A 26268-nucleotide genomic window follows, 5' to 3' on the forward strand; every position below is an offset into this window, starting at 1 on the left:
CGGTTACAAAAGCCAGGAGAGGAGGAAAAAAGTGGAGCAGACCCAAATTCAGAAGCTGCACGAAAGGGTTCAAGCGCTAGAGGAACGAGACGGCAATCGACATGCCGAAACTACCCCCGAAGCTACCCCGCCATCTCAGCGGAGAAGCAGCGTGGCTTCCACCGAGCTGCTTCAGCCGGAGCATGTCTTGACGGCTCCTGCTAGCTACCTCATGGATGCTATCATGGAGTCTCAACATTGCCACCTTATGGCGCAATGACAGAACTTCAAAGTCAGGGCGGCTGTTGGCTCTGTTTTACCTCCTAAACCCGGCGCAACCTACCACTGCCGGCCGATTCCAGAAGGATATGCTAGGGTGATGGTGGATGAAATAACGGAGGAATTTGAGGACCTCCAGCTTGACCACCCTACCGGTGAAGGGGAGACTCGGCTGGGTTCTGCTCTGAAGACTCCGTGCCTATGGCGGAAGGAGCTCATTAACCTTCCGAACTGGACGCCTCCGGCGAGTAAGGGCACTCCGCCGCCTCCTCCTCCGGCGAGTGATCAGGGCACTCAGCCTCCTTCCCCGGCGCGTGGCGGCACTCCGCCTCCTCCTCTGCCTCCTCCTCCGGCGAGTGATCAGGGCACTCAGCCTCCTTCTCCGGCGCGTGGCGGCACTCCGCCTCCTTCTCCGCCTGCGCCGGCGTGCCAGAGCAGCCAGCCTCCTCCTTCTCCGCCTCGTCAGCAAGGGCGGAAGAGACCCGCCGCCGCTCCGGCAGCTCCGGCACGTCGTAGTCCTTCTCCTCCGCCTCGTAAGCAAGGAAAGAAGACAGCCGCAGCCGGTTCGTCTGCTCTGCCGGCGTCTAGCAGTACAGCTGCCAGAGGCGGGAGGCAATACAGATTCAGTCCTTCTCTGAAGACTCCAGAGAAGTTACCATACGAGAGGACCCCGGAGGAGAACGCGAAGATCGTGCGAGCCGAAGTGACAAACTTCTTTGAAGGGGTGAAAGCAAAGAAACATCCACCTCCGGAGGAGAAGGTAGATCCGGTGAAAGCGAAGCGCACTCTGGCTGCCCTGACAAAACCACCAAAGTCTCCGCCGAAAGGCAACTATGAGCGCATTATTGCAAAGACATTTGTCGAAGCGGAGCGGTCGGGAAGTACTGTCAGTGATCAAAGGTTAAAAGAACGACGAGCTGGGGAAAAAATTGCCCAGCTCGGCGAACAAGCGAACCAATCGTGCCCCCCGCTCAAGGTGTCTAGCGACATCGTCGCTAATGATCCGAGGATTGTGCCCGGTTATAGCAATCTTGGAGATTACCTGCCCGACGATGTACATTATGAAATCATGGAGGTGGACGAACACAAATACCATTACGGGAAGCCTCTCGTCAAAGATGAAAGATCTCTAACAATGATGATGCGAAGATTACATGATTGGTACATGAAAACCTGCAGAAAGTCTGATGGGATGAATACTTTGACGCTGAGAGTTAAACCGGAGCATGACCTCGTTGGAATTGAACTACTAAATGTTCCATTTGAGGAGTTCTTCCAGTTTTTCAATCAAAAGGCCCTCGATAAATCAACGATCACTTGCTACTGTCTGTAAGTAGTACTACTTCTGTCATTAAGTCTCTCTATATAGGTCAGCTCTTTCATTGCATGTATTTATAATTATCCTCACTATATTATGCAGATTGAAGATCGCCGAATTGAAAAAAAGACAAATCGGTGATATTGGGTTCATTAACACAAATCTCATAGATGCATATACGGTTGAAAAACATGCCAAAGAAGCCGAGACCAGCTTGCTACGATCGTTGGTATTAAATCAAAACAAAGATATAATACTCTTTCCTTACAACTTCAAGTGAGTGTTACTGTCTTGTGCATATTCGGTTTCCCTTATTAGTCCAGGTTATGGTAATGTAATTGATGACTTATGCATGCATGCGCAGCTTCCACTATATTCTCCTAGAGATTAAGCTTGAGCAGGGAGTAGTAACCGTCTTAGACTCGAGACGAAAAGATCCCCAGGACTATGCGGACATGACTCAAATGCTCGAGAAGTAAGTTAAATCGATCATTATCCATCATATCAGCAACTTTGTTCATTTCCTGATATCAAGTAATTGTTTTCTTTGTCTGGCAGGGTTTGGAGAAAATTCACCACAAAAGCTCCGGGACTGCCGAAGAAGCTGCAATTTAGACACCCAAAAGTAAGTACTATAGTAGCATGTTTCGCACATCTCCTAGTGATTCAAGCGCTAGTTTCATCAATACCATTTAGCATGCTTGCTTATCAGTTAGATTGACCTCTATTTCTTGTAAAGTGGTTGTGGCAGGAACAAGGGAATGAGTGGATACTACGTTTGCGAGTTTATCCGCCACACGACCTGTGAGCGGGGCTACTCTGACGAACAATATGAAGTGCGTAAGCAATAATATTCATAATTTTATTTTATTACCATCATTTGTGCCGAGTTTCATTTATTCATATATATATGTATTGACCCCCTTCTTCAAATTAGATGTTTCGGATGCGGGATGAACTCCTAGCACCATATCGTATGCGAGCAATTCAAGAGGAATTGGCGGCATTCTTCCTTGACCATGTGATCGCTGAAAACGGAGAATACTATGTGGACCCTATGTTCTTACAATTTAATTAGGAGATTATATTGTAAGAGATAATTATTGTATATATGTAGCCGGTAGTGTCAGATAGATATACGAGAACTTGTTGTTCGACCTATCTCTCGGAGAAGGAGAGGTGGTCGCTATCACTTCTCTCTGTATGCATATGTTCATGACGATCTTCTGTTTCCTTCATTTGCTTACTAGTTAGCGTGTCTAGTCCTCTCCATACGTATATAGTATGTAGCGTCGACCAAGCACGGAGATAAAAGAGGACACTTCTCTATATTAATTAGCTAGCTAACACAATATATGAAACACCTAAATTAACCCCCCAAAACCCCCCAACCCCCCCCCCCCCCTCAAAAAAAAACAAAAACCCCAGCCCCTGAAATGCAGACGCGTGGATGCCTATTGGTCCCGGTTGGTGTCACCAATCGGGACAAAAGGCCCCCCTGCCTGGGCTGGCAGCAGCGGCCACGTGGAGGACCTTCTGTCCCGGTTCGTGTAAGAACCGGGACTAAAGGGTTAGGGCTTTAGTAACGACCCTTTAGTCCCGGTTCGAAAACCGGGACAAAAGGCCCTTACCAACCGGGGTAAAAGCCCCTTTTTCTACTAGTGCACGCGGAATCGCCTGGAAACACGGCGGTCCGAAGCTCGTCTCCCCTGTCGGATCGATGTCGCCGCGTGGTGCTGCTCCGGCGGGCCGCTTAGTGCCTTTCCCAGCTATTTAAGTCGACCGCCGGCACCGAAACCCTACCCTCCACATTTTCCAAAGGACGAGGAGGATGAGCCGGAGAAGGAGAAGGATGTGGAGGGACGCTGTCGACGCAGATCTGCAGGCGGAGCAGCAGGTCATCCTCGATTCCCTCCGCTCGGAGTCGGCTGCGGAAGCCAGACGCCATCACTGGCAGGTGATGGAAGCGCAGCAGGCCACGGAGGAGGCGGAGATGCTCGCCTACATGGACGAGGTCAAGCAGGAGGAGGATGAGCCGGAGCACTCCTACGCGCCCGTCCACCCTGCGCCCGGCACCAATGTCGTGGACATCTTCAACGACGAAGATTAGCTACAGTAGTTTGTATGGATTTAGGGGTTGAAATATGAGAGATTCAGATGCATAATGGCTAAGCGGACGTTTGAGAGATTATATTTATCAAGTCCGGCTGTAGATGCTCTAATTTAAACTATTAGCCGGAGTGAAGGTATCAAGATTCCCCTTCCCGCACAAGCCCCCTGAGCCCCTAGCGGATTCACAAGCACGCCGATGAAATCTAGAGAGGAGGGGGGTTGCGAGATTCAACACGGACAATCTCTTTCTTCACGCTACCCGCTTTGCTCCTGTCACGCCACCGTTTGCTTCGTTTTCGGCCAAAGACCGCGCCGGCGGCGACACCGTGCCGTGTCTCGTTGCGGACGATGTGACGGCGACGCGGCTGGTCAGATTCGGATCGGCCATCTTGTGTTGTGGCCGGTCGTCTCCAAGCTGTCTTGCAAGACTAGAAGGCTGCCAAGCCAGTGAGTAGTGCATCGATGGACGGACTTGCTGTCAGGTTTGTACGGCCGGCTAAAATCAATCATCTGGGTCCGTCCCTTGCATTCGTGCCCGACAAGGCGAACCAGACAAGCAGTAAACCAATGCGGCGCACGACCGTTTCGTCTGAGTCTCTCTCGCAACCGCGCCTTCTTATTCTTAAACCCTAAGGCTGCGGAGAGGGTCGACACTCGATCGACGGCTAAAAATGACGCCCTCCATGACCCTCACGGTTGTCCCGGCGCTGCTGCTCCTCCTCCTGGCGGCGTTCGCGCCCGAACTGGCGGCAGCAGCAAGCTCCTCCAGGCGCACCATCCATCAGCCTCCCCATTTCCCTGCTGGACTCGCTTCTCTGTATCACTCCAGCGGCAGGTACGCCGTGGCGGACAACGGCACGGTGAAGCCGTTCACGGCGCACTACTTCCCGCAGGAGCTGGACCACTTCACCTTCACGCCCAACTCCTCCCGCGTCTTCTCCCAGAAGTACCTCCTCAACGACACCTTCTGGCGGCGGAAACCCACCGCCGGCCCGCTGTTCGTGTACACGGGCAACGAGGGCGACATCGAGTGGTTCACCACCAACACCGGCTTCATGTTCGACATCGCACCGGAGTTCGGCGCCCTACTCGTCTTCATCGAGGTACCGTAGTCCGTTTGCCACTCTGCCTTGTCTCTTTTTTTCCGAACCGGGCTATATCCCTTTTCATTGCAAATGGACGGAAATACAATAGTTTCAGAAGCATTTTCAAAGGGAGGGAAAGAGGAAAAGCGAGTTCGGGCACTGCCAGGAAACCCACCGCACTCGCCCGCCGTCGAAACAATGCTATGGGGCGAAAACCTGACAGCACCAACATAACAGTTTACGCACTACTTCCTGTTACACAGAAGGCCCAACCAAGTGAAGTGGGAGACCACTCTCCAGTCCATCCGCAGAAGCGCATCAACAGCAACAGCTACCAGAAGCTCCCCTCAGGAGAGGGTAGGGAACACCAGCTGATCCCAATTATTCGCTCTCGATCGGTCAACGCGCAGCGTTGCACAGCTTTATCAGACGCATCGTACTTGCTCTGATCATCTCCACACCATCCCGCAGCTCCTTGGCTCCTCCCTTGTGCTGAAGACCTGTCCAATATATGAGAAAGGAAGACATGGAGAAAATAATGTTGAATGGTGTTTTGATATATTTTTTTCAAAGGTAGCCCGATTACGAGCTAGCCAGATAGGCCAACAAGCGGCAGCCAGGCCGATGGTATAGTACTTCTCTCCTCCAGGGAGAAAAGTGTTGCACCAGGAGTAATACTGCCAGTAGTTGTTTGGACAACTGTCCGTGCCTAGTACCACCCTAATACAAGACCATACAACTTTGGCAACAGGGCAAGTGAAAAATACGTGATGTTTCCAGGCTGTTACAGAAAGAGCAACTAGGATTACCAGGTCATTTCCTCCCCGCCATGGCTCTTAATTTAAGCTAATCATCATATCTTCATCGGTGACCGTGTATTGGTTGTCGTGTTGATTCGCTCCGGAGCTTAAAAAACACTGAAAATTCAATGGCGAATACGTTAACTGCACACGAGGCGGCAGGCGCCATTTTTGCCGTTATTTAAGGATTGGTACTTAAGCTCAATTAGTGCTACTTATTAAGCACTTCAGCTTTTAGTACTAACATATTGAAATTTGTGCGGGTGCAGCATCGGTTCTACGGGGAGTCACAGCCGTTCGGGAACGACTCGGACAAGTCGGCCGACACCCTGGGCTACCTGACATCCACGCAGGCGCTCGCCGACTTTGCCATCCTCATCACCAGCCTCAAGCAGAACCTCTCCGCCGTCGATGCCCCCGTCATCGTCTTCGGTGGCTCCTACGGAGGCAGTAAGTCCCTCACTAATTAATGTGTTTTATTCTAATATATATTCGTGCGTGTGATGTGCGGCTGGATCTGCTTGTTTAGTTTATATGAAAAATCTAAATCCTATGGGCTACAACACTTGGAATCAACTAGAGGATACTTCGCACGTTGATGCAGAAATTGGTTCATGAAGATTTAGGTTGATAACATGAGAACAAAAATTAAAAATACATGTCTTATTATATTTGGTTAGGTGTAGTTGTAACAATATTTATTGAATATAAGTAAGTAATTACATGAAAAACATGTTTTTCATGTATGGTCGAATGTTGTGGTGGATAGTTTTTTTATGCATGAATGCATGTTGAGGCGAGTCTGGTCCCATTTATTATTATATGGTAAGATGACATCATTACATGTTAAGATAAATAAGTTACTCCGAATGACTCTGTTAGGTATATATAGGATTTGTGAGTGACTGGGTCGGCCGGCTGATAGTATTGTCGCGATTAGGATGAGCTAGTCCAAAAGTGACATCGTTATGTGGATCTTCCAAAAACAAGAAGTAAAAATAAATAAATAATGTTGTTGTCTTATGGCTGTTATTTCTAGTGCTGGCATCATGGTTCAGGCTCAAGTACCCTCATGTCGCCATGGGGGCCTTGGCGTCCTCTGCACCAATCCTGCAGTTCGATGACATCACCCCGTGGTCAGGCTTCAAAGACACTGTCACGCGAGGTACTTACTAGAATTAATTACCACTCCATGACAACACTAAGATAACCTGGTCAAATAATTTCTGGGTGAATGGCCCACTGTCGTTGGTCAAATTATTGGTCTTCACTCTTCCGAACGCACGGCAGATCAACATGAACATACGTCTGTCCATCTGCTGCAGACTAATTGATTGTGTCGGCTCTGAATGGTTTGTAGTACTTCCTCAGTCCAAGATTAGTGTCGATGATTTAGTATAACTTTAGCAAAATAAGTGTTGCTGACTTGGTATAAGTTTAGTGTCGCTGATTTAATATAACTTTCTTATTTTGGAACAGAGGTAGTAATACTGAATTCCACTTGTTGTCATACGTCCGTCCGCTAGCATGAATTGGTGATAGCGTTTTTCTTCATTAGCATGGAGTTTAATGAATGTGTTTGGTTAGAATCTTTCAAGATTTTTTTTTCAAGTATGTGACTGAAATGGCACCGGCCAGCCAGTGATGTGGATGTCTATGAGGTCTTGATTATGAGTTCATGGCTAAGTTGATTATCTTGATTGTGATGCTCAACTGCACCAAAGGGCTATCAATAGGCGGTTGCGCGAATAAGGCCCTTAATTTTCCGAAAATATATCCAAATTGGTGTATTTTGTTCATTGTCGATGACCGATGTTGCAGCTGTTACTAATAATACGATACAGACAAGATATAACAAGGAATGGGAATAATGACATGTTGCTAGTGACATCTTTGTCTGATTGGTGCTTGATGAGTCCTTCTCCCAAGCTGAAGTTTCCAACGAAAGAAACAACTGTTTATTTAGCTGACTGTAACATCCAACTGATTTTGCAGTCCGAGAGCCTGAATTGCTTTAGTGTCATCAAGGCGGTCTGGGATGTGTTAGATGACAGGGGATCAAACGAGACAGGGCTCTTGGAGCTAAGCAAAACCTTCAGAACCTGCAAGTAAGCTTTGTCCAACTGATAATTTTTTTGACTGAAAACTGTATAAACTTCATTAATATAGGGAGAAAAACAAGAGATTTAAGACTGCAAGTATTCGTTTCCATGTGTGAAGTGTAATTAAAGCAAACAAATAGTCAAGGACTGTGCTATAATTCGGTCGACCAGACCATAGCAACAGATCCCAACACATCATCCCGCGATCCACTTCTCCCGTCCCGTCGCTAACTCGCTATCTCCAATTTTTCTGGCGCGCATCGATCCCGCCACTTCTCCCGCTTTCTTTTTATTTTTTGGTGTCGTAAAAAAAAAGTGGTAAAAATGGTTGTTGGAGGTGCGAGTCAAACTCATTACCTCTTGGTCCATCATCACTTGTCGTACTCGTATCCACCTGGTCTAGATTCAAGCTGAGTATACAAATAAGTTAGATAGGTATTTATAGTTTTATACTGCTACACACGCGATCAGAAATATTCCTTTTTACCATTTTCTTCCCTTTTGTACACGTAATTCGTCTATAACAGACTTGATAACTCACAAACACCATTGTAACTTTCAACCTGAAGAAAAAATATTGATGTAACACATCCCTATAACTCATTTGTAAAAAGAGCATGGTAATTATATGCCATGAAACTCATAACTCGCTCACAAACACCGTGGTAACTTTCTACCAGAAGAAAAAAAATGTTGTTGTAACACGTCCCGATAACTTATTTTAGAAAGAGCATGGTAATTTATATGCCATGAATCTCATAACTCACACATAAACACAGTGATAACTTTTTTGACCACATGAAAAAAAAAAGTTGTTGTAACACACCCCAAATAGCATCTCTATAAAGAACATGGTAATATATACGCCACAAACCTGGTAACCCACTCACAAACACTGCGGTAACTTTCCGTCCAGAGAAGAAAAGTTGTTGTAACACACAGCAATAACTTCTCTATAAAAGGGCATCATAATTTATACACCACGAACCTGGTAACCACGCACAACAACATTTCCCTCAAAGTAAAAAAGTTATTGTGGTGTTTGTGTCTAAGTTATTAGAACTATGGTGCGTATACTACCCTGATATTTACATAAATGTTACCTTATCATGTCTTCGGGACATAAAAAATATCATGTTATTTGCATAGAAGTTATCAACAACTCCCCCCGTCCCCACACCCAAATCGTCAAAGTTACCAAGACTATGGTACATAAGTTATCGGGTTTGTGGGTACATAAGTTATCTGGTCTGCAGCGTGTGAGTTACTGTGCTATTAACATAAAAGTTATTGTGGGCATATTTCATCACCCCCTCGCCAAAGTTATCAGGACCGGGGCATATAAGTTATCAGGTCTGCAATGTGTGAGTTACCATACTATTCACACAAAATTTAGGGATATTTCATCAACCCCTGCCTCTCCCCCTGCCAAAGTTATGAGGAACATGGTACATAAGTTATCAGGTGTGTGATGCGTGAGTTATCATGTTGTTCATATAAAAGTTACCAGGGAGATATTGATCCCTCCCCCCTCCCCCCACCTCCGGCGCCAAAGTTATCAAACCCGAGGTACATAAGTTATCAGGTGTATGATGTGTGAGTTACCATGCTATTCAGTATTCACACAAAAGTTACTGGGGGTATAATTAAAGGTTGTATACTTTTCATCACGGGTATTTGTACGTGAGTTATCATGTCCGATATGGGAAGTTCTCACATAAGCTGCCTTTCTCCCGTTAAAAGGTGGGTACCTTTCCCTAAATCCTTCTCCCGTGCATGCTATTCTCCTGTTCCCCCGAAGGGCGGTATCAATAGTTACCAGGGTATATTTTTGAACAACTTTTATCTTGGGGGTGAAAAAGTACCCGTGGTGTTTGTATATGAGTATCATCGCTGATGTGCATATATTATCATGCTATTTACAATGAAGTTATCGGGGGTATGTTTTTCAACAACTTTTATCTCGGAGTCGAACTTTACCGCGGTGTTTGTACGTGAGTTATCAACTTTTATTCCTGGTCATTTTTCAACAAAAAGAAATCACAGGTCAAAGTTATCGTGTTGTTTGTACCTAAGTTATCAGGTCGAGAATCCTATATTATCATGCTATTTACATAAAAATTATCGGTGGTATATTTTCCCCTCATATCAGAGTTACCGCGGTGTTTAGTGTTTGAATGTCAGTTATCAGGCCACGGTGCATGGGCTAGTTAGTCTTTTAGTAGAGCAAATGTTCCTCGATGTCTAGTTATTGGTACAAAGCAACAAATTAAAACAAGTTTTGACTTTAACTCACAATAAGTAATAGTACTTGGATTGGTTAGCTTGCTAAATACACTAGTAGATGGTTAGAGTTCGATTCTTGGCACAAGTAAATTTTTAAGCTATTTTCTACTTAAAAAGTCAACCTGAGTCGCACTAGAAAAACTTCCTAAAATTGCTCGTGTGGTCATGATGATCCGGAAATCACGCCATCTATTTCCTTTCTCACTAATAAAACACTAAAATCGAGCTGATGCTATTTTCTACTTAAAAAGTCAACCTGAAGTCGCACTAGAAAAACTTTCTAAAATTGCTCATGTGATCACTATCCGGAAATCACGCCATCTATTTCCTTTCTCACTAATAAAACACTCTAAAGTAGAGCCCCAAACAAACGTTCTAAAATAGCTGCCGCGATAAGATCCGATAATTACGTCGAAAAAATCGCGCCAGAGATCGGGAGCGAGAAAAATGCGCCCGCACGATCAATCCGGTCCGAAAAACCGTCCTGAAATCACGGCCGCAAGATCTGAAACGAACGACATCGGATGTGTGCGGATCTGTTGCAGAATTCCTTCCGTCCGGAAAATAGCTTTTCCGAATAGTCAAACCTTGTAGGTAAGAAATACATGAAAAAAGATGACTTGCAGGATAAGAGATTCTTGATAAGATGTAGATTAGGTCCAAAGGATAGATTTGTTACTGACATAGACACTCAGCTCAGCTGCATACATGACTAGACATGAAAACCTCATCTTGATAAGATTGCCCGAGTGGTGAACTAATGAAGAGCGCCATATTTGAACGAATGGCGATGACTCGGGTTCATGACTGTTATCCCTCAACTTTTAGGACCGTGCAATCCACTGATTCGCTGACAAACTTTCTATATACGGCATTCATCTACACGGCCATGACGGACTATCCAACTCCAGCCAATTTCCTGCAAAATCTGCCTGCTTACCCTGTCAAAGAGGTTAGCCACTTGTAACCTAATTTACATCCCTTACTTTTGCCTGCATTATATCAAGTGAATGAGCAGAGAAACAAGAGTTCCAGAGTTACCAAACTGAGTCTTGCAAAAACAGGACCTGCTTTTTTATTCTCTTTTGCTGAGCATGTAATTCTCCTGACATTTCTGCAGATGTGCAAGATCATTGATTCTTTTCCCGCGGGAGCAGACGTCGTCGAAAAAGCTTTCGCAGCGGCAAGCCTGTACTACAATTACACAGGCGACCAGAAGTGCTTCCAAGTGGAAGGTGGGGATGACCCCCATGGCCTCAGCGGCTGGGACTGGCAGGTAAAATCCTGACTGACAGTAACATACATGTGGTTTACTGATAACACTGCAAGACTGAAGTGCATTTATGTGTTTGTTTACTGAAACAACTCTTGTGAAGGCCTGCACAGAGATGGTCATGCCAACGACTGTGTCGAATGAGAGCATGTTTCCACCATTCAACTTCAGCTACGAGGAGAGGTCCGAGAGGTGCCTTGCCAGCTATGGAGTTCGTCCGAGGATGCACTGGATCACTACTGAATATGGTGGCCATGTAAGTTTTCTTTCAGATTTTCTTGTGTTAACATATGAACCATCAGTAACAAAAATTGTTGGGTGGCATGTGCTCACCTGCTACTACGTTGCACAATCCACTGCAGAAAATTGACAAAGTTCTCAAGAGGTTTGGGAGCAACATTATCTTCTCCAACGGGATGCGAGACCCGTGGAGTCGAGGCGGGTAAGAGTAAAAGATTTCACAATCTGAATTCTTCAGTCGATACTTTCAACCATTCAGTTATTTCTTTTTACCATAATAAACAATACTAATAGTCTTCCTTTCAAACTGCTATCAGGGTGCTCAAGAACATATCATCCAGCATCATTGCTCTTGTCACAGAGAAAGGTAAACATGAAGTTCCATAAAATATGCAAGGTCAAAAGTATTCTGAACTTACTTACACGGGCTAATTTTTGTGATGGTAATTTTCAGGGGCCCATCATTTGGACTTCAGATCTGCAACCAAGGATGACCCAGACTGGGTTGTAGAACAAAGGAGACAGGAAGTTGAGATCATACATGGATGGATAGATCAGTATAACAAGGACATTGCACAGATGTAGCAGTAAGAAGGCGCCATTGATTTTCATAGTTGAGGAAAATAACTATGTGGTTACATGCAAAATTATAAGGATTTGCCTTTCTTTAACTAAGTGGTTAATGAACGTCGAAAAAAAAACTAAGTGGTTAATGCATGGTTTTGACATACGCCATGTATATGGTGCGTGGGGTCTGAGTCCACATGTCATATACTCTATTCCTAAATGTAGTGCGCATAGGAAATTTCAAAAGTCAAACTCCCCCTACTTTGACTACATTTATAGAGGACAAATATCTACATCTATAATATTAATTAAATATCATTAGATACATCATTAAGCATATTTTTATATTATATTTATTTGGTATTATTTTCATTGATACTTTTCTCACTAAACTTGGTCAAACTAAACAATGTTTGACTTCTAAGAAATTTTATGCGCACTACATTTAGGAATGGAGGGAGTATATGTTTTGACGTTGTTTATCGATTCTTTGCACTATGTTCTTGGAGGAGCCTAGGGCGAAGTTGGCGACATGGATTTGTGAGGCTATATATATGCATGAGCACATAGATACATATATATATAACTTGTGATCCAAGCCTCCCACCACATGTTCTGGGCCATTTTTGTGTCTTTTGTTCATATGTTGGGCCGTATTGGCTTTTGGCTTTTTAATTATTTTTTTGTCGGTTGTTTTCCAGGTCTGCTGGCAGCCGTGTTCAAATTTTCATTTTCCTTTATTAATTATGTGGAGAGTGACTTATGCTGAAAAAAATATGTGGAGAGTGACTGGCGTAGTAAATTAATGGGGAGAGAGTGGAGTGACAAAGCACGTTACTAATCACATGTGAATTTTCCTTTTTTTTCTTTTTACATGGTCTATTTTGTATATTCAAAAAGGACAAGTTTGTAAAGTGGATTAGCTTTGGTCTGCAAAAGAACACTAATGGATGGAATAGATTTTTTTTAAAGAAAATCTTGGCCACTAGACATGCAACTGCGTGCGTTATAACTCCTCTACAATTATACATAACACATATACTACACAACCACAAAAGTGGAAAATGATATTGTAATCGGGGAGAGAACATTGATCAGTTCTACGTCAACCACTAGATATGCAACTGCATGCATCATAACCCAACTGCAACTGCACATGAAACATATACCACACAATTGCAAAGGTACAACAAAGAAGAAAAAAGAACGAGATGGTCGTGCATGTCGTCTAGTGCAGGAGATTCCTCGGGATGGCAGGGATGCATTTCTTTTCGTGTTTTGCCCTTTTATTGTCCCACCACAAGAGAACAACATATTAAAACGATCGATTTCTCGGTAAATGTCTTTCTTTTTCCCAAGGGAGGTCCACTCAAGGCACCTAAATTGCCCCTAACCTGACCTAGTTGCATGCCCATTCTCGACATGTAACTCCCCTCAACCTGACCCAGTTGCATGTCCACCTTCGATATGCAACTTGCCCCCCTTCCGACCCGGTTACATGCCCACCCTTCACACATAACTTGCCCCTAATCTAACCTAGTCGCATGTCCACTCTCGACATGCAATTTGTCCTCGACTTGACCCAGTTGCATGTCCACTCTCAACACGCAACTTCCCACCTAATCTGAGTCATTTTTTTGCAGGGTTCACCTAATATGACTCTTTTTTTTGCGGGGTTCACCTAATCTGACTAGGTTAGGACGGTGGGAGTTGCATGTTGAGGTGGACATGCAACTCCCGCCGCCCTGACCTAGTTGCATATCCACCTTCGACATGCAACCCCCCCCCCCCCCCCATCTCGACCCAGTTTCATATCCATCCTCCGTCGTCGACTGCATTGGCGATACATACGTAACTCTCAAGAACACTCCTGGCCACGGTCCTCTCTGCTTCTTCTTTTCCTTTTCTCTATTTTCTTATCGGGTTGAGTCCATCCACAACGGTTGTATATCACTTATAGCAAGTATACCTTCCGCCTCGATGAAGCATTTTCTCCCCCCATCATAAAGTGGGTCAGCTCGTTTCATTTTCTTTATCGCTGGCGATATTCACTACTATAGGAATTAGCTTTGGTAACACATTCTTGTAACACAACATAACATGTGTTACTGTGTGAAATCCCGGTAACACAACATTTGTGTCCACGGCTAAGTTGTAACACATTCTATGGGAAGTGTTACAATGTTGTAACACATATTCCATATGCGTCGAATGTGTTACAGTGTTGTAACATATTACTTGTGCCGGTCGAGAGAGTGTTACAAGATTGTAACACATATATGATATGCAATGTTGTGTTACAAGTTTGTAACACATAGGTGATCTATGTAGGTAAATGTTACCAACGTAATAATATTGGATTGAATTTTTCTTTGTTGTCATGAGAAGACTTGTTGCAAGATGCATGCAATCAATTCTTAGGCCGATCCCATTGTAGCACGGGGCCTCTGAGCTAATAGTTATGGGCTTGTGCCATTCACATGTTAGCTACGTATATAAGTTTAGAGGATGCATGTTTGCTTACTGGCAGGATATATTAGGATAAAACAATTGGCGTAGCCCAGCTACCAAAGCCCACAGAAGGCAAGACTCAAACTAGCAGCTGACTGTTTCCTGTAGGATCTTCTTAAAAAGATGTTTCCCTGTACAAAATTCTTAAAAAAAGATTATTTCCCTGTACGTGGGTACGTACGACCCTATTTTCTAAGACTGGATGAGAGTACAAACTCAAAGTTGTGTGCTTTGTACTGTGTGTGTTTTTGTAATCTTGTAAATATTTTTTTCTCTAATCTTAATATAACAGATGTGCAACTCTTTTGGGTATTCAGAAAAAATGTTTTCTGCTTCGAAAATTTGTTAAAATTAAAAGGTGTGCTAGCTACTTTTAAGTAATTTTGGACTTAAATAATTTTAATATACTTTGAAGATTTATTGGTCGGTATTTTTTATTATAAAGTATAAAAGTATGTTGACATGTTGTATTTGGGAAGCGCTTTTTGATAAAAGGTATACTTTATGTTGACGTTATGTGTGTGACTTTTTTTATTAGTTGGACCACCCTGATCCGGAATCCTAGCTAAAACAAGTACTAATCCATGCTTCCGTAAAAGAAAAGGTACTAATTCGTGCTACCTATCATTGAGGTGGGCCAATCCGTTTTAGAAATTAGCAAAATAAGAAAAAATTAGTTCTAGAAAATAGATAATAGTATATACGTTTTTTTTGCTCAAATTGTCCACATAGGGAGACATATTCAATTGAAACTATTTCGTGTAATTGGAATAATGAAAACCTAAATTTGAATGCATTTTGATAGCTGGGTTCAAAGAGCAAAAATTGTGAGAAAGCTTAGGGTCGTTGGCAGAACATTGAACTTTCTACTTGGTACATGAGACTTGAATCAACATTGAACTTTCATCTTGCACATGAGTGTCTAGTCTTTTAACCATCTAATCTAATCACCAGCAAGAGAAGTATATGTAGAGAAACTAAAACATTCACACTGCTTCAGGATAGATTCAGACTTTAAAAAAATGGCAACATGTGATCACAAAACAGGATTTTTGAACACTGCAAGAGTATACCAATTCCGAATTGTTAACCAAAGTAACACGTGTATCTCAATTTTAAACTGTTGTTGACCAAAGTACAAAATGAAGTTCCAAACAAGCACGTGGTGTCGCAGCTGACCAAATTACCAAGCATGAATATAAGAGTATACTAAGTTTTGACCAACACATGGTCTCACACAGCAGTATATCACCAAGCAAGTATGTCAACTAGTCAGCAGAAAGCCACCAATTGTACCAACACAAAGCACACAGCCGACCACCCATGTAGCATGCAGTCCGAACCTGTAGCATGCAGCCAAAATAATTAAAAACATGAACAATAAAATAGAAGAAACATTGTGCGCTACTTTTATCACTAAAATTCCATCAGCTCCGATTATGAATCTAATGTATCGAGAATCTGATCTGATGTGCTTATACTTAGAGTCAATCTCCTTCCATGCCGCTGAATCAACTAAATGTCGCAATGCTCCATCTTTTATGTGTTCCTCATCATGCCATCTTAATGCTATAGTGGTTTTCTTGTGCATAAAAAGCCTCTTAAGCCTTGGCTTAATAGGGAAGCACCGGAGCACCTTCTCCTTTCCTTGTTAGTTAGCACGGTTTTATCAGGTTTGTTTTTCCACCTTGATGCTCAGCATACTGAGCAAAAGTCATCATTAGCCTTCTCTTTCCAAAAAAGGTGACAATCTTTTTCACAAACATGAATTCTCTCATAACTAAGACCAAGCTTTCCAATGATCTTCTTGGCCTCGGCAAATTGCTTGCTGAAGAACTGCTAGCAAATCATTTATATATTTATTACTCCACTTGTTAGTGGATTTTATGTTGAACAGAAGCACAAGGAAAGAAAGTTTTGACAGTTCAGACCCATTCCACAAAGGTACACTGCATCTCTCAACAAGTCATAAAAAGCTTGGGTTTCAGGATCTGGTCCATGATCTGGAGGGTTTGGGTCATCGAATTCATTCGCTTGAGACCCATTTTCTATGTTACCGAAAACATCATGGACTAGCTGGCGCATATTAGAGTTTATGCCTTCCTGTTTTGACCTTTTTCGTTTGTTAAAGGAGATGTATCCTGCAGTTTCACCATGACAACCCCAAACTGTGTATCCAAGTAGCATTCCATTACACACCAAATGATCATATACGGTGTTTCGCTTCAACAAGTACCTATTGGCACATTTGACGCATGGACAACGGATCTTGGCATCTGAACTTTTTCCAGTGTATGCAAAATCAAGAAAACCATCTACGCCAGCCAAGTAGTCTGCACTTGGTCTACGAGAACTGGGTAACTTTTTAATGGTTGTTAGATCCATCGACTCGTTATTAAAGTAGCAAATGTCATTAGTGAATTTATTATAATGCTAAAAAGTTGAAATTGTATTGAACCATCGTTACTTTCAAACAAAGAATTTATTATAATACAGAATAAATTTCGCACTAATGGCCTCAACGCGAAATACATGGTTGTACCTTTTATGATAGAGGTAATAAAATGGTCTGTTCTAATGGTTGCAGACAGAGAATTGGGGTTCTCAGGAATACATCCTGATCCAAATGATAATGTTGCAGCATGCATATTGATTTCAGAATAATTTTGTAATACTGAGCTAAGCCAAAGTGGACATCGTATTCTGCAGTATGCGTTGTGACTCACAACGTTCTAAATGCAAGATTTCATTTGCAGGTCTACAGCACAACAAGGCATTGAGATGTAGCAGGTTAGTTTTTTCACAAGTTATGGGAAACACGATTAGCACTGTGAAGGCAATGGAATTCCGAATTCTGAACATTATGATCTAGCGATATACCCACTACTATTATGTAAAGGAACGCGTCGTGTGTTCCTTGAAAGAAATATTTAAAAGAGAGGCACAACAGGGAGTTCTGAAGCTCGAGCTCTCAAACCTGAGCTGGCGCGGTCTGACGACATGGAGAAGCAGCGGCCCCCGCCGCCAGATTGTGGAGAAGCAGCGTCCAAGGTAGTGGTCGGGAGGAGGCGATGTCCTGCGCTCCCGCCGTCTCCCTGTCTTCCGTCCGTGGACTCAGGCGGCAGCTCTTGCGGCCGGTGGACGAGTGGATTCGAGCGCCGATAGGAGGCGGCGTGGGCTGTGGACTAGAGAGGCCGGTGGAGGTATGGAATCGAGCGGATGCGACGCTGGGTGTGGACTCGAGCGGCGGCGGCACGGCCACTCTGTTCGGCGATGCGGCCAGCGGCCAGCGATCGGGTCGGGCGGCGGCGGAACAGGGGATCGAGGCAAGAGATGAGGAACGAATCGATAAAGGTTAGAATTTTTTGGTGTTTTCTTTTTGGGAAATCTTTATTATATAATTGAACCGGCTGATTTGAAGCTTCGTGTCGGTCGCGCAAGAGACGTCCAACTCTAATTGTGCGTGCGTGTGCCCCCCTCCGAAAGCTTGTTGTCACGTCTCTTTTCTCTACAAGTTTCTTATATTCCGTACGTGTCAAAAAAAGTTTTCTTATTCGTATAGCATTTTTTTACTTGAATACAATACAGACGCAAGCGCTCATACATACACGCATACACTCACCCCTATAAATGCACACACGCAACCCCTATCTTTATGAGCACCTCCAAAAAACTGAGCCGTCATATCATATAGCAGCTGTCTTTTATCATGTATGTATGTGTTCCTGTATTGGCCTGTCGAGTACGTGCCAATCACATGTAAGTAATCCATCGGCACCAAATTGTATTACAAGCAAGTACATTTATTTAAGTATAAGTTGCCTTAAAAATGAATTTGGGTTGGTCGAATTTCATGGGAAGGAAGAAGGACGCGCGGCGAAGCACCGTGGTAGTCGATTGCGGCACCGGGGCAAGTTGTAGCGAGACACGGAGACGCCGACAATACCTCGGCCAGGAACAAGTGTAACGCGCGACAGTCGGTAGAGACAGGTCTGAAACTTGACGGATCCGATGAAAGGGGGTGTAGGTCCGCTAGAAAAAATTCTAGTGGATCCCTGATTTAAAGGGATGGCCGGGGACAATGGTGAGGGGAGGCTGGGGTTGCGAGGCTGGCGTGGGAGCACAGCGGGCGGCAAAGGCTAGTGATTCGACCAAGCGTCCTGGGGCGGTTTGGTGAAGAAGATGAACAACAAAGGTAGGATGCACTAGACGACTCAAAAAATGAATCAACTGATCAAAAACAGCTTGTAGTCAACAAATCTCTAACCTATCCTTTATAGAAAAATTGATCAAAATAGATCAATCATTCTCACTCGAATAACACTTTAAATCACACAGCTGATCCAGGGGTGGGACTAGCCTGGCAGTTGATGCCTAGCGCAACCTTTCTCTGTTTTGTGTGTGTGTATGTGTGTTGGGGGTGTGGGGGGGGGGGGGGGGGGGGGTGTTATTTGTGGTGATGGAAGTGAACCGGTCGGTTCAGAGCAAATCATTGGTTTCAACTAAAAAACAGTTCATTCCACTAGTTTTTCTTGTGTAGCGTTTAACCAGTCGTGGAGGTTGTAGGTTCCTGTTTTTTTTTTGTTCAACTTTCAGTATGGGCAAGTGTTTAAACTATTGGAAGGATGCGATTGTATCATTGTGCTACCATCTTTGAGTCCGTCGTTTGATCCCTTGTAACCAATGGCCAGAGCATGCCTGAACTAAGATTCGGCGTCTGAATGCCTTATTTCTATTACGTCAATTAAATCACAAACACAACTTGGTGAATATAAAGCAAGCATCGGTTCTGATTGCAAATACTTTTCCCCGTGGTATTTTAGAAGAGAGCACTACTCTTATCACCCCCCGCAAAAGCATGACTGGATAAACTCACTTGTCTCTCGCGCTGCCTTCCCTAGATGGTGGGGAAGTGCATCTCTTTGCTCGACACCGCCGGTGACACTACTGCAAGGAGCATCTCTTTGTTCCGAGGATAGAGGAGGCGAATCGAATCAGTGAGATCATTATATATGCGTGCATGTCACGTCGTTCGGAGGTGCTTTGCTCTCTCGCCGTCGGAGTCCCTTGGGAGCACCTGTACTTCACCTGTCTTCTCACACTGCAGCACGCGCAGGGGCTTCCACCCTCAATCGACCTCCCTCTCCCGTCAGTGACGGGTCATCAATCAATTCCTCGCGTGTACATGAATCTCTTTTTCCCGGCCATGTCGTCAGACTCCACAGGCGGCGTGGGTACGCAACATCCATGTCAGGACGCGTCAGTCGAGGCGCACCACCAGTCCACCACCTCGGAGTCGCTGGACATGGAGGTGGCAGTACAAACGAAGGTAAGTAATTGTTTTTTTACCACGTTTGCTATACAAATTCACAAAATTATATTGTTATATTCATTTCATAAAGTAATTACTATTTATAACTGTATATAATTTTCTTCTCAATAATGAAATAAATACAAAATATGTTCCATTTTAAACATTTCTCGAATTATTTATAGATCTAATATTTTTGTCTCCAAATAAAAGAAATGTCAAACAGTTTCCGGATTATTCCCGCAAAAAATTCCCTCCAGATCTCAATTTCCCTCCTCCACTTCTCGATGGACAAAAAAATCCCTCCAGAGCTCCCAATTTATTCCCGCATAATTTTCCCTCGAGTTAACTAACGAAGGGCTAAATAAATTAGATCGCTAATCCTATCTGCATCATTCGCGCCGCCCTCAAAGCCCCACCTCGGCGGCCTCAGTCGCCGCCCCTCAGCGGCCACCTCGCCGCCCCTCCAACGCCCGCTACATCCTCATCCAACGCCGCCTTTCAGCGGCCACCCATGCGCCTGCCCGCCCGTCAATGCCAGATTGAAACCGTCGCTGCCTAGATCTGCCTCATCGTGGTTTCCATCGTTGCGGCAACGGCATCATCGATCCTCAACTCCGGCAACTAAATCCAGAAGGGCCACACCATTGTCGCGGCTGGTATCAATCTAAACTCCCATCTCGTGATTTCTCCCTTCTACGCCTAACTAATTCTCTTTGCTCCTCCCTTTGTTTTCCTCTCTGAATTTGGGAGTATTAGGTTTGTGCGTACCAGGCATCTATACGTGAGATGTTGGCTGCCTTTCTCCCCCTCTTTGCAGTTTATGGGTTCAGTCTTTGATCACCTGAGTTTGTAGGCTATAATCCCCTGATTAGTAGTGATATATGCAGTAGTTATACAAAACTGGGGGCCCCAGATCTTGTACTCTGAAATTCATAGTATATCTTGTACAGTACTGACAGTACTCTGCAATTCATAGTACTCTGATTAGGACTTATACAAAAATTGGGGCCAAAGATCTTGTACTCTGAACTCTGATTAGTACTGATTTTTAAAATTTACGTACTCTGAAATTCATAGTACATCTTATACAGTCAGTATTCAGTTTATACCCTTGATTTAGGAAGTCAGTATGTGCACTTAGAACTAAACTTGGTCAGAGCAATAACAACCTTGGCGAATGGTTTGACCGGCAGTCTGTATCCTCCATCGTGTGAAACACTTCCATTATCATTCATTTCCCTCCATTTCTGTTGAATAAATCCTAGATTGTAACAACAATATGTCAACCTTCTATTCACTTTCATGCCACTGTAAAGTTAGTTTGGTGCTGATACTTCTTACATCCATGTCGTTGTAGATGGCTGTGGAAAATTGGAAAATTAGCCTGTCCTATGAAGATGAGAATCATCAACATAAAGTTCTTGAAGGATTAATGGACAGAACAGATATCTCCTATTATGAGTTAGTCAAATTGATCGAAGAAGTTGCCTTCTCACCGGCATATGATTTCTTGTACTACAGGAAGAAATACCCGTGTGGCAGAGGCTATCTAGTCCGCATTGATAATGACATTCATGTGAGGAAAATGATATCAGAACATACCAATGAGAAGAAGGTCCAGTTGTATGTGTTCAGTGAGCAGGCCAACATTGATGTTGCTCCATCAGATCCTCAGCGTGAGGATGATGGACCACTTACCAGCTTAGAGGAGTAGGGTGTCTTTGATGAAGGAGCAGCAAAGACTAGGGCGGCGACAGCACAAAGTAGTAGTGACCGTAAGCTCAATAACTATTTCAGTTTTGTAGGAAATTACAGTTTACAAGTGGTGTACATATTTTGCAGCACGTCATGCTTAGTCTACTTGGTCAAATAAATTAGTATCTATCCTTGTAATTAACAGATTAAATGGTGCATGAATTGATTAGCAGGAATGGTGCGTAAATCAAAAAGGTTGAATGTGGTTCAGAGCCGCGCTGACTACACCAATGGGGATTGTGACAATGGGGAGCAATCTCTGCTGCCACGTGATTCAGTGTCCGAAACACAAGAATTGGAGGATAATGAGGATCAAGTTGGTCGTCGAGATGAGCGCCTCGACAATATTTCTGGTATGATATTAATTAAGAAGGATCAACAATTTAAGTTGGCTTGCACTTACTTAATACACAAGCTCCATATATATACTTATCCAATTTTCTTTATTAATCTGACAATACATGCATGTCAAATATAAAATGTACTTCACTATTATTGGTCTTTGTTCTTGGTCATTGCATTAGTAGCCTCACTTTCCTTACTAAATGCTTTGAAAGCGCATAAAGTAATATATGTCAATCTTTAACTTCTTTCTTAATCTGACAATTGGTGATGCTTTCACCTCTGGATTAACAATTGCTTGGCCTTTGGCATGTGTATGTCAATATTTAGCTTCTTGAGTTTTGTTAAATTAAATTTGCAATCTACTTAATGTCATTGTAACTGTTTTTCTTCTTCAGATTGAGAGGTTAAGTGGTTAAGAGGAATCAAGATGCAAATATGACATTCATGCAAGAAAGATCTGAGGGGCACATTCTAGTGAACATGAATAGGGGTGTCACATGGTTTCAATTATAGAAAATTGCAGCATACTATAGTTTACATTAATGGGTTGAGAAATGTATTTTATTTTTGCTACAATATGGATCTTCTATATGTTCATTGTTATAAGTGCTATGGAATGGCAAGAACCTTATTGATACTTTTTATCCTTTTTGTCGTGCATATGCTAGATTTATGTCCATGGTCCTTTTATATGGTATACACTGTGTGTCTATGTCATATTGCTTATCGATTTTCACTATGAGGAAGTATAAAAACAAAAAATGTATTGATACAATATTTCATACAAAATTGTTGCAATAGCACATTGGACAAGTTATGCCGTGTTACTATAGTTAGGAAAAGGTGTTACTCTGTTTGCTACCAATCACCACTAGAGATGTTACAATATATACAAAAGTTATGTTACTGCTGTGTTGCTATAATAAAGAAAACATGTTGCTGGAATATCAAAATGTGTTACAAAGGCCTATTGTAATTACTGCCAATCATTAATAATTGTGTTGCAATTTAGTTAAAACGTGTTACTAACCATGTTGCTACACCAGGAAAAACATGTTACAAAGTGTGTGCCTATAGTTCGAAAACAGTGTTACCAGGGCCTTCGGTAACACATATGGCTTGTGTTGCAGCAATACAACTGTAACACCGTTAAATACATATAGCAACAATGTTTATGTGCTACAATAGACACCACCTAGTAACATAGCCTACAGGAACACATACAAAAATGTGTTACTGCGCTCTTCAGTAACACAATATCTAAGCTGTAGTAGCACATCAACGTGTTACAAGAGACCAATCCCGTAGTAGTGATTCACACTCGGTGTTTGTTTTTCTCTTTTCATTTATTTTTGTTTTTTATTTGGTTTTCTTTGTTTCTTCAACATTTTTCCTTTGGTTTTTTGTTTTTAGTTCACGTATTTTTTCGCTGGTTTTCCTTTTTCCTTTTTCTATGATTTTTTTCAATTTCTTTCCTGGGTTTTTCTTTTTTTTCTTCATTTCTTTATGGTTTCTTAGGGTTTCTGTCTTTCTTAGTTTTTTATAAGTGTCTTCTTTGTTACATTTAGTGTTTTCATTGGGTTTTTTTTCCTTTATTTTCTTTGTTTTCTTTGGTTTTTTTGCTTTTCATTCTAACTTTCTCCGTTTTTCTTTGTTTCTTTCTTGGTTTTTAACTTTTTTTTCTTTTTTTTTGTTCCTTTCTACCGTTTCTACAGTTATCACCAGTCTTCTTTGCATTTTTTGTTCAAAACATATCTACATTTTTCATACACATTATACTTTTTTCGTGTATATCAAGAACATTTTTATACATGTTTAACATTTCCGAAACATGATTGACATTTAAAAAATTATATTTGATGACTACTTTCTTCATAAACATTGTATATTTTCAATATATATCAAAGTATTAATACATGTCTAACATTTATTTAATAATTGATTAACATCTTATGATACATGATCAACATTTAAAAAAATATGTTTTTATGTTCAATTTTTTATGCACACTCCACATTTTTCATACACATTAGTACTCCCTCTGTAAATTAATATAAGAGCATTTAGATCACTAAAATAGTGACATAATAAACGCTCTTATATTAGTTTACGAAGGGAGTAATATTTTTATACATACTTAACATTTATTGAAATAAATGATTGAGAAAAAGAATCCAATTTTTCCGTTTGACGACTACTTTTTTCTTACACATTGCACATTTTCGGTATATAAAAAGAACATTTTCTATACACATTTAATTTTTAAAAATATATGATTAACAATTTTAGATAGAGGAGAAAAAAATTGTAATTTATGTTTTTATGTTCAAATTCTTTATGCATGTTCTACATTTTTCATGTACATTAGGAACATTTTTTCATACAAGTTTAATATTTTAAATACATGATAAAAATTCATACACATTGTATTTATTTTTTACTAGGAAATATGCCCGCGCATTGCATCGGAAGAAAAATAATATCTCAGCATTCCCCATTTCCCCACATCCCTGCACACACTCTTCCACGTGCTCTATGTGAACAGAATGCCCGATCTATATTGTCACTTATCCTCCTTCCTGCCATCATTGGTGGTGGTAGTTCAACCTTGTGTCAGTGAAACGACATGGGCGGCGGCCATCAATAATGGGAGGAGATAGTCAGCGGTAGTGCTTGGCCGCGTCGGTTGGGTGTCGTCGGTTAGCGCCTCGCCTATAACCGCTTCCTCCGCCAACCGAATTGTTGTCGGTGTGGCTAATATAATTTGCAAGTAAGTCTGCTACAAAATTATAGACCTAGGCATGATTCTAAAATAGTCATATACATTGATTCTGACCGCTTGTTGTTTGAGGAATTGTCAGAAAAAAATAGTCCTTCAAAAATAAAGGTCAGACTTCAAAGAGCTACATATAAATCAAATCATATATCACATATGCCCGTGAGTTGCAACGTGGAGATATTTTTTTTTTTTGCAAAAAAGGGTCTCCACGGCGGTGGGCGATAGAGCGAGGAGCCACGGTCTTCTCACGGGTCATGATTAGCCCGCGAGATCTTGATAGTGGTGAGGTTGGTCGGCGTGGTGGCCATCACCCAACTGGTGCCTTTTTTTTCCTCCGGTTCTGCCTCCATCTCGGAGTTGTGGTTGCGTCCTCATTTGGTGTCTACAGGGAGACCTTCGAGGCACGGTTGCTTCGACCACTTTCTCCTACGATAATGTAAACGGATGGATTACTAATTGCAACGCATAAATTTTGTTTGATTGGCTTAATTAGCGCATAACCACGTATGAATGCCTCTTCATTATCAGGGTTTATTCTCTTCGACTATTTTTGCGCTCACGTGCTCACATATTTTATTAATTAGAGCAAAACCAGTATATTCTCTTTTATTAACACGTGCCCACAATTTTTTCAATTATAGGCTATAGTCAAGCAGCATATTGTCTTTTATTGGCACGTGTAAGTTATCTCCGGTAATAATTTGTGGAGTGTCGCGTTCTGCACATGATTCTCGAGACAACTACCTTATTGTCACACAACCTTCTTGTTTCCAGACAAATTAAGGACATATAAAAACTGGTGGTATTTAGTATAAAATTCCAAGATGGGATTGTTCCTATCATAATTGCAAGCTAGCAGAGTTGGCTTTGTCCGTCGGCACAATAGGGAAGGTTGATAATTCAATCCCCTCGCGCCCTTAATTTTGTACTGCTTGTCGGTGTGACAGAAAAAGAAATGTATGGTAGGCCCAGTTGGGGATAAATGAAAAAAATGAGGAACTACGTGTGGAATGGACGAAACAAAATATATATGTATATTTTTGCTTTTCTTGGCGCAGCTGCGTGGGAGCTAATATAAGACGCTAGTTGTGTCAAATAGCATGTGGAACACACAACCGATCATGTTTAGGCCAGCTAATGGCAGGCACCGAAATGACCTGTGTTTGCAAGGCACGAGTAATAATACAGAAAAATGACAGGTTGAACCATTGAACACATGACCTTAAAGACTCGACCACGTGCTGCTAGCCATGGCAACAAATGCCTACTGCTAACCAATGGCCAGCGCAATTATTTAAGAACATACTGCAATGTTAGATTTAAAAAAATAATATTTAAAAAATGAATTACCGAATATTCTTGAAAAACTAAACATTTTTTGAAATTACGAACGATGTTTTTAGTATTTCGGCCATTTTGATAAAAATGAACAAAATTTGAAACGACATGATTTTCTAAAGACATGAACCTTTCATGAAAACACAAACATTTTTTAAAGTTGTGACCGACTTTTGAAAATGGAA

General features: G+C 42.3%; 1 protein-coding gene across 1 annotated transcript; it reads left to right on the plus strand.

Moving 5' to 3' along the window:
• Positions 1–4359: 4359 nt before the first annotated feature.
• Positions 4360–12119, plus strand: LOC109748550 (uncharacterized). Its single transcript, XM_020307581.4, has 11 exons — positions 4360–4791; positions 5843–6023; positions 6613–6738; positions 7053–7057; positions 7569–7681; positions 10790–10913; positions 11082–11237; positions 11338–11490; positions 11597–11676; positions 11792–11841; positions 11929–12119. The coding sequence occupies exons 1-11, from the start codon at positions 4360–4362 to the stop codon at positions 12057–12059; spliced, it is 1551 nt and encodes a 516-aa protein (XP_020163170.1). The 3' UTR covers positions 12060–12119.
• Positions 12120–26268: the final 14149 nt, after the last annotated feature.

The sequence above is a fragment of the Aegilops tauschii genome, chromosome 7 (assembly GCF_002575655.3).
Source record: "Aegilops tauschii subsp. strangulata cultivar AL8/78 chromosome 7, Aet v6.0, whole genome shotgun sequence".
NCBI classification, from domain to species: domain Eukaryota; kingdom Viridiplantae; phylum Streptophyta; class Magnoliopsida; order Poales; family Poaceae; genus Aegilops; species Aegilops tauschii.

What these genes read in the sequence shown, in the direction of transcription:
- LOC109748550 (XM_020307581.4), top strand. Translation starts at nt 4,360, where the DNA reads ATGACGCCCTCCATGACCCTCACGGTTGTCCCGGCGCTGCTGCTCCTC. An exon ending in TCAGCGGCTGGGACTGGCAG is followed by an intron (nt 11,238 to 11,337) that starts GTAAAATCCTGA and finishes ACTCTTGTGAAG; the next exon opens with GCCTGCACAGAGATGGTCAT. An exon ending in GACCCGTGGAGTCGAGGCGG is followed by an intron (nt 11,677 to 11,791) that starts GTAAGAGTAAAA and finishes AACTGCTATCAG; the next exon opens with GGTGCTCAAGAACATATCAT.